At 46.2% G+C, this 10,505-nt stretch overlaps 1 protein-coding gene across 1 annotated transcript in view; it reads right to left on the bottom strand.

The window, feature by feature from the left end:
* The window catches only part of mmp24 (matrix metallopeptidase 24), a gene marked incomplete at both ends in the record, with an annotated part of 45,860 nt that overhangs the window by 13,379 nt on the left and 21,976 nt on the right, over positions 1-10,505 (bottom strand). The window contains 4 exon segments of the mRNA XM_079156714.1: positions 3,155-3,300; positions 3,303-3,507; positions 4,090-4,189; positions 9,630-9,746. Of these exon segments, the coding sequence (XP_079012840.1) occupies positions 3,155-3,300; positions 3,303-3,507; positions 4,090-4,189; positions 9,630-9,746 (568 nt within the window).

The following is a 10,505-nucleotide window of genomic DNA, read 5'->3' as shown; positions in this document are numbered from 1 at the left end:
CTATCGTCTGCCTCCTCCCTCGTGGTCTCTCTATCGTCTGCCTCCTCCCTCCGTGGTCTCTCTATCGTCTGCCTCCCCCCCTTGTGGTCTCTCTATCGTCTGCCTCCCCCCTTGTGGTCTCTCTATCGTCTGCCTCCCCCCTTGTGGTCTCTCTATCGTCTGCCTCCCCCCTTGTGGTCTCTCTATCGTCTGCCTCCTCCCTCGTGGTCTCTCTATCGTCTGCCTCCTCCCTCGTGGTCGCTCTGTTGTCTGCCTCCCCCCTTGTGGTCTCTCTATCGTCTGCCTCCTCCCTTGTGGTCTCTCTATCGTCTGCCTCCCCCCTTGTGGTCTCTCTGTCGTCTGCCTCCTCCCTCGTGGTCTCTCTGTCGTCTGCCTCCTCCCTCGTGGTCGCTCTGTTGTCTGCCTCCCCCCTCGTGGTCTCTCTATCGTCTGCCTCCCCCCTTGTGGTCGCTCTGTTGTCTGCCTCCCCCCTTGTGGTCTCTCTATCGTCTGCCTCCTCCCTTGTGGTCTCTCTATCGTCTGCCTCCCCCCTTGTGGTCTCTCTATCGTCTGCCTCCTCCCTCGTGGTCTCTCTATCGTCTGCCTCCCCCCTTGTGGTCTCTCTATCGTCTGCCTCCTCCCTCGTGGTCTCTCTATCGTCTGCCTCCTCCCTCGTGGTCTCTCTATCGTCTGCCTCCTCCCTTGTGGTCGCTCTGTCGTCTGCCTCCCCCCTTGTGGTCTCTCTATCGTCTGCCTCCCCCCTCGTGGTCTCTCTATCGTCTGCCTCCCCCCTTGTGGTCTCTCTATCGTCTGCCTCCCCCCTTGTGGTCGCTCTATCGTCTGCCTCCCCCCCCTTGTGGTCTCTCTATCGTCTGCCTCCCCCCTTGTGGTCGCTCTATCGTCTGCCTCCCCCTTGTGGTCGCTCTATCGTCTGCCTCCCCCTTGTGGTCTCTCTATCGTCTGCCTCCCCCCTTGTGGTCTCTCTATCGTCTGCCTCCCCCCTTGTGGTCGCTCTATCGTCTGCTTCGGCTCCTTCTACCATGTTTGCTCCGGCAGTCGTCGTCCCGCCTGCGATAAAGACCACGTCTGATTCCTCCCGGTCTGACGTGTCCACAGAGTCTGCTTTGTTCGACTCCCCCCCCCCCCCCCCCCCCCCCCCCCCCCCCCCCCCCCCCCCCCCCCCCCCCCCCCCCCCCCGCCCCTCCCCCCCCTGCTTGAAATGCTCTTTTTTTCATTTCTTGGCAGAGATGATTTTTGAAGCAAGCGTCTGAAATTAACTTTCTTTGGCTCAACCTGCCAAGTTCTGGTAAAGTACAAAAAAATAAAGAATACTGCCAAGAATATTTTCCTCTCTTCGGCCAAAACGCTTTTCATCGATGTCGACGCCTTTTCAAGAAACGAAACTTTGCAATAAGCAGACGAGAGCCGTCGGTCTCCAACAGCTTTGATCGAGTCGGTCACAAAGATAAAGAAGAATCTTCTTTGACTGCAGACAACAGAGCGATTAGTTAAAGTGTGTCGGTCTGAAGAAGAGACAAACTGAAATGTCAACAGACAGTTTTATTTCACCCCCAGAGTTTCCGATGAGTCACGTTCAATTCTAGACACCGTCCTCTGTCCTCTGTCCTCCGTCCTCTGTCCTCCCTCCGTCCTCCGTCTCTGCCCTTCCAGAGGATTATGGGATCTCTTAAGGACGGTTGTCCACATAAGTGTGACATGCATTCAATGAGCAGCAACGAAGCACTTTGGTAACAATGTCTGCTTCTGCACTTTGCTCTCAGTGATGAATGTCATAAAGATGTATTATTAATGTTTTTTGGGGGGGGGGGGGGCACGGAAACAGAAAATGTATCAATTTAAAGCATTGCTGACAGTCACTGCAATACATCAACACAATGAAACAAGACATTTGAACCTGGTCCAATGTTTAGATTTATGTTCTGAAAATGTTAGAAAATGTGCAACTTCTTGAAGAGATAAAGCCTCATTTGCATATGTAAACATACTTGAAGTACAAAAGCAGAATTCCCTTAATGTAAGTTAGTGTCTCCTCTTCCTCTCAGCGGAGACAGAGGTGAAGACGAGGACTGTTTGTCCTCACGACGTCCTTCTTTGGCGTCTCACTATCTAGTTTCTAATCTTTCAATTACTTCGGTGTGTGCGGACGGATTTTTAGAGATAAAGAGACGTGTGTGTGTGTGTGGAGGTGTCACCTCTGTGACCGCACACACACACACACACACACACACACACACACACACACACACACACACACAGATAGATGAATCACTGATCAATCTATTCTTTTATGACTAATGCATATTGACAAAATCAGCAGGTTTACGAGGGAGAAAAGAGTGCACGTTTACGTGAGCGTGCACTAAAACTCTAATGAAAGTGCACAGGTGCACGAATGCTGAGAGATATTCTGTAACGTGGCACATGTGGAGCTTCTCCGTCAAAGCTAATTCCTCTTTGTGCTGACGTCTCAGACCGGATTCCTCCATCGCTCTCTGCACGCGCTCGCTATTCAAGCAGAGGGAACGCGACACGAGTCATTCGTCAAACAGAGATAGAGGACGGAGAGAAAAACCCGACAAAGTGAAGAGTCTTCTCTCTGCCTCCATCTTTCATCCGGTGACTCAACAGTGTGGCGCTCAGAGATAGCGGAGCGACGCCCGAGGACATTTACAAATGCTACGTATTAAATAATGGAAGTGATGAATAATACTTCAAATCAGCTGCTGTGTCTGTCAGTCAGTGTGTTTACACTGGGACCATGTAAACACTTGCAGTCCTCTCAAGGTCAAGCTCGGGGTTATTTTAAAGACACGCTCCGCGATTTAGTTATAAAACCGTTTTGTTATGGAGAAGCCAGGTTCACATCTACAGACTTCATTCCAGCTGTGAAATGTCTGGAAATGACGAGAACAACATCTCAATAAAATACATCCCCTCGCTGTGTTAACAGTCCTCATCCTGGACGATATCTTAGCCAATAAAACAATTATCAGCAATTATTTAGCTGTAATTTAACTATTAACAGACAATTAAAAACACCTTTAATGTAAGTCCACTTACAAATATCGGATTCTGGAATCAGCTAACAGACATTTGGTACGAACATCAACGTTCCCCTCAGGATGAATTTTAACAACACCATCATCAGGTCCACAATACTTTGGTTTGTGACCAAATACCTGCAGAACCACAGAGCCGGACTCACACAGCTGTGAACTGCATCACCCCTGACCAGCGCAGGTGAAACTGAAATCATCCTGTAGAGAAATACATTCGCACCAAAGAACGGAAACCGGTCTCACCGTCGTGGTTGGCGTTGCCGAGCGTCCAGGGCTCGTCCGAGTCAAAGTGGGTGTCTCCTCCGATGCCGGCGCCGGGGAAGTAGGCGTGCGCCAGGAACCCGCCCTCCCCGTCGAACGGAGAGCTGTCGCCGTGGAAGCCGGAGGCGAAGAAGATCATGATGTCGGCCTCTTTGCCGTCGTTCTTGATCTCCGAGTGCGGCACCTCCTGAGCGGGGAGGCGAGAGGAGCAGAGACATCAGCATCAGCTCAACAATCGGTCAGTGATCTCATAGAACAACTTATTTTAGACGTATAAACTTCATTAAGATGCTTTGTTAATATCATGAATACTATTTGGAGTTAAAAGAGTAAAACAAGCAGCTGTTTGGTTCCTAAAAGCCTCCCTCAGCGTCTCAGATTCATTTTGTTCTTTTCATTTCCGTTCTATTCTATATGTTTGATCTTAATGCACCGGATGCCTTCACATGGGTGCAAACATCAACAGTCACACAGACACAATGTTTCACAGCAGTTCATGAAATAGTGACAAAATGCAACAATCCGTTGGGTTTTTTCGTGTCGCTCAGGACGAAGATGATGCCGATGGAAAGTCTCTTCAGATCATTATTGTGGTGGACACACAAACTAAATGCATCCGTGTGACTGAGCGACAGAACGACGCTCACGGTACGTTACGATGTCTGAAGACGACCGCTGGTGGAGTCCAGCGATCAAACCAGAAGACCACGTTGTGGTTCTGAGCTGGTGTAACGGATCACAGCGTGCTGTCATGATGTAAACCTCTGACCTGGAAGGAGAGCGGAGTGACCGTCTGCCACACGTTGAAGGCCTGTCGGATCGCTCTCTGCGTGTCCTTCTCTCCCACTTTAGGGGTGAAGTTGGATATGCTGCAGGGGAAACAACAACAACAGAGCGTTGAGCGTTAAGGTACGAGAAGAAGAAGGTCCGAATAACACACAATGTACTGAAGTCTGTACAAACAACCAGCATGGTCGGACTGCAGCGTCTGCGCTCATGCTAGCAGCTCTGTGCTGATGTGGTGCTTTGATGCTAAATGCTAGCGCCAGCATGCAACATCAGAGGATCACCAAAGTCTTCAAGATTCATCTTCTGGGGATCATGAATGTCTATGAATAAATAATAAAGGTTAGAATCTCTAATCACGCCGAGACACGTTTCTAGCGACGTGTCTCGTGTGATCGGGTTTGTAGTTTAAGTTTAAAACTGTTTTTATTTAGTAAAACTAATCAATATTCTGTGTTGGCCAATACTTCTTTATTAGGTTCAACACATCGTAGCATGAGCAGCTATGAGAGAGGAAACATGCCATCTACATCCACACTGCTGCCAGAGAGGAGAAGCTGTATGATCACATGTTTTATCCTCACATCACTGTCACTGTGAGGAAACACGCTCATGTAACAGCCTTTAAAACCTCCACTTCCTGAGCGAGAGAGAGAGAGAGAGAGAGAGAGAGAGGAGGGAGAGAGAGAGGAGGGAGGGAGAGCTGGAGGACAGACGGAGTGATTGGCAGCAGCAGAGAGGAGAGGATGGAGAACAAACGCCAGGACAAGAGAGAGAGATGAAGAAAAGAAAAGCGTCGGGATAAGACAGCAAAGCGAGCGGCTGAGTTCATTTCACACAATCTGTCTCTCGGGGAACAAATTATCTATTTTTTCCAACCAGAAAAAAAATACATTACAGGAAAATAAAAATACCATCACAATACACAATACACAATACACAATACACAATACACAATACACAATAACATTTATACATGAGCGCAAAGCAGCCTCCTGATGCGAATAAATAAATCCGTCTGGCAAAGAAATTGAAATGTCGATCGCACTAGTTTACGAGTAGTGAGCACCTATGATGCATATATCTGTATTTATTATATATATATATAAATATATATAATGTCTGTTTGCTGACAGTGGACATAAGCACGGATGCTGCATCTGATGCAAATGAAGCATGTGATCAATAGTGAGATCACAATTATTCATTGATTTTAGGGACAAAAAGGAGAAGATGGTGAAATATTGAGTTACGATGTTTAACATTCGTTTGATATCTTTCAAAACGTACTCTTCATTTTTTTGTGCGTTTTCCTACAAAAGTCCAGCAGCTCGTTACATGAATACAGTCTCAAAATAAACTTCTGTTTTCACAGGAAACAACTCGGATAGCTTGAGATGAGAGAACTGTTTGAGTTCAAATATTAGGAATAAATCATCGTTGTGCTGATGAGCGACGGTCTCTCTGCTGCTCGTCCTGTCGGTGCTTCAGTGCTCTCCATGCTTCCTTTATTCATGATTACGTGGAGAACTTTGTCGGTATAGCGGTGACTGTTGGATGAGACCAACCTGCTTGACTTGATATGCAGAGTCTTCTCTGAGCAGAGTGTTTTAAACGTTACACCGGAGTCGCTCATTTTCATTTCATTGTTGGAACTAAAAACGGATTCTAGATTAATATTTGATTCATTGTTGCAGCTCGACGCGTTAATCTACAAACCCCCCGAGTTACATTCTTCTTTGCTGCATTTCACAACTGCCTGCATGTAAATCCCTTTAAAAAGTTTATTTATAAATCCAACTTTTCACCCTGAAGCCCAGCGCTTGATGTGTGTGTGTGTGTGTGTGTGTGTGTGTGTGTGTGTGTGTGTGTGTGTGTGCGCCAGACAGCTAGGTAGCAGTTGTCTGATCTGAGTAAATGGTGTGGAACGTTACGGCAGTGAAGCCGGCCAAATGACCTGTGGCCAAAACACACAGATGGTATTCTGTCTCTCACTCACATACACACACAGACACACACACACACACACACACACACACACACACACACACACACACACACACACACACACACACACACACGTCTAGCAGCCATACACGCCCCAATGCTGCATTTAAATACCGAAATGTGCAGCAGAGAATGAAAACGAATGGCATCAAATGAAGGAGGCAGTGTGTGAATCGATTAACACCTCAGACCCCTGAAAGCCTCAATTGCAAAATGTGTGTGTGTGTGTGTGTGTGGGGGGGGGGGGGGGGGGGGGGGGGTCCTCTAAAATGTCTTTTAAAAGCTCACTAATAACCAGCAGTTGTCGTTGTTCAAACTGCAAAACCTTTATTCACAAATATGAAGTGTGAGTTTGATCGTGAGGATCTGGATGAAAGCAGGACGTCTCTACGTCGCTCCTCAGTCCAGATGTGGTCACTTCCTGTTCTCTGGTTGCAAAAAAAAACAAGATGGCGACGGCCAAATCGCCAAACTGGAGGCTTCAAAATGTCACAAACCAACGAGTGACGTCATGACGACTCCGTCCGCTTGTTATATAGTATAGTAGTAGTCCGGTAGTCAGACAGACATTTCATCCCTACAGCCTCCAGCGTTAAAATAGATGAAACAAATCTCAGATTCTTTGATATTCTTACATTTACATCAGGTCAAAACACAAACACACACACACACACACACACACACACACACACACACACACACACACACACACACACACACACACACACACACACACACATCATCCACAGAGCACAGATGTTCTTTCTCTCCGTTTCTGCTTCTCGTCTTCTTTCACCTCACTTTCAATCAAATGTGCTTTGTTGGCGGGAAAGTTGAGAACATTGCAGCCGAAGCATCGACATCAAAGTGAGGCATCTTTCTTGTGATTGCTCCGTTTCTCTCTCCGTTCACCTCCCGTGTCCTGAGGCCTCAAAGGAGGTTTTTTCCATTTAGAGGTACACAGTTGCATAATCCTGCAGCTACAGCATCGAGTGATAATTTACATTTGCCAGCAGCTCTGAAATTCCTCTGAATGTGTCTCTCTGCATTGCTGTCAGTGTCAACGCATTGCTCCAGCTGCTCCTTCGTCACCGCTCACAGCAGAGAGGGAAGTCCTCCCATTCTGGTATTTTATCCAACTTTGAGCTAACTTCGTTTAGTGCTGATCCTCCCATCCCGTCTAAGAAGTGTGATGTATCCTCATACAACGGGTCCGTATGATATCTCACAAAAAGTTTCTCCTCATTTTTCGTGCGTTTGTACTACAAAAGTCCAGCAACACGTGTCAATTTCTGCTCGTTGCGGTTTAGGAAAAGTTGTTGTTTTGGGTTCAAATAACTACAGAAGTGTCGTTACTGAAATACGCAAGTTACGTGACAAATAAACTAGTCAGACTCGTCCACACTGTGTGGGTTTTTGTGGTCTTTATACATCTACGTTCATGCCTACGTGGATGACATACAAAATCATTTTGTTGCATATCTTCAAATGACGGTGTATCAATTTGGGTAAGACCAGCTTGAGAATTGACAAGTTGTGTTTCCCAAAGAAAAAAATCAAAGAAAAGTAATGTGTGACGGTGAAAGACGCCCATAATTCATGCTAGGTGTTATGGAGTGAGGAACAACATGGATAAGAACATAAGAAGTGGACGTCGTTGGTTTGTTGACTGCCTTCATGAAGCCTCCAGTTCAGCATTTTGGCCGTCGCCATCTTGTTTTTTTGCAACCAGTGAACAGGAAGTGACCATATCTGGACTGAGGAGGAGTGACGTAGAGACGCCGTATGCGTCTCTGGTAGAGACCTGTCAATCACTGTGTAGCCCCGCCCCTAAAGCATACCCTGCTTTATGGTCTGTGTGACTCTAAATGGACCATCATTTACTAAATGAACATCATGCTGTATTGAAGAAGACTTGAAACTAGAGATTGAGACCATAAACTCATGTTTACAATGTTTACTGAGGTAATAAATCAAGAGAGAAGTAGAGTCATTTTCTCATAGACTTCTATACAACCAGAGGAGTCGCCCCCTGGTGGTCACTAGAGAGAATGCAGGTTAAAGAAACTCCAGCAATGACTTCACTCTTTAGAACCGGAGGTCGCCGCCTGATCTGAATGTAAATGATGTAATCGATGCAGCATTACTCATACGTCTCCCCTGAAAAAACATCAGCCAATACTAATGATTGTGATTCAAAGGAGACAGCGCCGGCTCCAGAGATAGCAGGCGCCTCTGAAGAAGAACGATTAAGTTAAAAAACGATCCTGCAGCAGCGCTGAAGACAACACTGACAGCTGATAGCGGGTGAAACACGAGGAGGAGCTTCCGAGGAGGCGCACAAACAAGTGAGGGGAAACCAGATAGGACCGTGATCTCACACCGTGGGTTTAATGTGACGCTGCAGAGTGCAATGCAGGAAGGCCTGCGATGCCTTCAGGGTCTCGTGGGAGCGCCGTAATTTACATTAGACCCGTGAAAGCTGTGAGTCGGGTGGTGTGGCGGAAAAGCAGGCTGTAAAGAGAGAGACGGGGGGAAAAGACCAGTTTCATTTATTGTTGTGTTTCAAATGAGCGTTTGCGGCTTCACCTCCAGTCCGTTAGTTCATGAAGAAGGATTCAGCTCAGCTTCATGGCAGTTTGTCAAATAGTCACGAAATGCAATCTATTGGTTTTGTGTACAGGGACACAGAATGTCTAGCGTTGGAAAGTCAATTAGGATCCTTATTGTGGAGGACGCATGAATGAACTGCATCCATGTGACTAAGCAGCAGTCAGAGCAAAGAGACATACTTTATTATATCAAAAAAGATGAATATAGGTGGAAACGAGCTTCTGTTGGTTTGGTTTTTAACACGTCTTCCCGAAAAAAAAAGGTTGTTCCGAGGGTTAGAAAATTAGGGACACTTTGTCTCCCTGTACACAAAACCAATAGATTACATTTCATGAATATCTAATGAGTAATATTCGTCAGTGCTGATATTTGAAACTGCAGACAGAAACAAGGCGTCATAGCTATTTAACACGGAGCATTGTTTCTATTGGATTCACGGCACTAAAGCTCGTTATGAATTTGAATATGAGCGAGTGGGAGAAAGGAGAGCAGGGAGTGGGCAGAAGCAACAATGGGAGCTGGGATGCGTTCACTGTCTCGAGGGGGGGGGGGGCTGTAATCTGCATTAGACCTATATTACATGGCTGAGCATCGCACGGTGCAGGATTTACTAAATGTAGACTGTAGAAGAAGAAAGAATAAAGTGGAGGGAGAGGAGGAACGAAGAGGAAGACGAGAGAGAGAGAGAGAGAGAGAGAGAGAGAGAGAGACGAGTGGGAGGATGTAATGCAGTGATGCATTCAGGGGTCCCGTGGGACGGAGCTAATTTACATTAGCCAAGTCCAGACTTGGGAGAGACAGAGAGACAAACAATCGGGGAGGGAAGGGAGGAGGAGGAAAGGAGAGAGAGAGAATAATTGATATTTACAGACGACGAGAGAGAACAAAGAGACGGATAAATACCTGTAGGAGATCTTTTTGTCTCTCCACTTCTGTCCCGTCAGGGCGTAGCGTTTGTTCCTCTGCCGCCGGCTGGTGTGAGGATGATCGGGGACGCCACAGCGAGGCCTCCTCATCCACCTGGACACACGACCGCTCATTGCTTTAGTACACATGAAGCCGCGTGTCCTTCATCACTGTGAACACGTGTTGCACTCATTTTTTAATCTGCGGAGGTGAAAGCAGGAATCCTCCGAAGGCCGACACGCACACAACGCTGCCGTTCTTTAATATGCTAATGAGGGGAAATGTCAAATAAAAGTGCATTCTCGTTTTTGGACCAGTGACTTTAGACTTCTAGCTTCTCGCCAGCGGTCGTGGATTTTTGTCGGATGAATGAATTTTTTATACTTCAGGATAATTAGTTTTTAATTGAAAAACCTTGTCTTTAATATGAACATGACGGTTAATATTTAAAATGCTAAAAAAGGCTGTAAAAAGGTGCAACCCTGTCCCCTAAAAAATACATTTAATAAAACTAACCCATTGAATTTTCAAGGGAAACAAACTTTATTGTTTGATTGTTGAATTGAAAAAGTTTGGCTCAAATGAAATATGTTTATTATGTTATTGAAGTAACGGATGTGAATTAAAATAAGACACGAGCAGCTGTATTCATGAGACTTTAAATCAAACGCAGAGAAGACGTTGATGGACGATGATGATCCATGAAGAAGACGTGGAAGTAAAGGAGCAGCACTGATAATAAGCTGCTGGTTCTATTAATGACAAAGAAACGTGATTCATTCTAAAACAACTCTTGGTCGGTTTAAATGTATAGAAAACACATAAAGAGAAGCAGCACACATCCATGATGTTTGCTCACCAGCTCACCAAATC

Source organism: Pholis gunnellus, assembly GCF_910591455.1.
Source record: "Pholis gunnellus genome assembly, chromosome: 3".
Lineage (NCBI taxonomy): Eukaryota > Metazoa > Chordata > Actinopteri > Perciformes > Pholidae > Pholis > Pholis gunnellus.
The sequence above is the reverse complement of the archived record's forward strand: the minus strand, read 5'-3'. Positions and strand labels throughout refer to the sequence as shown.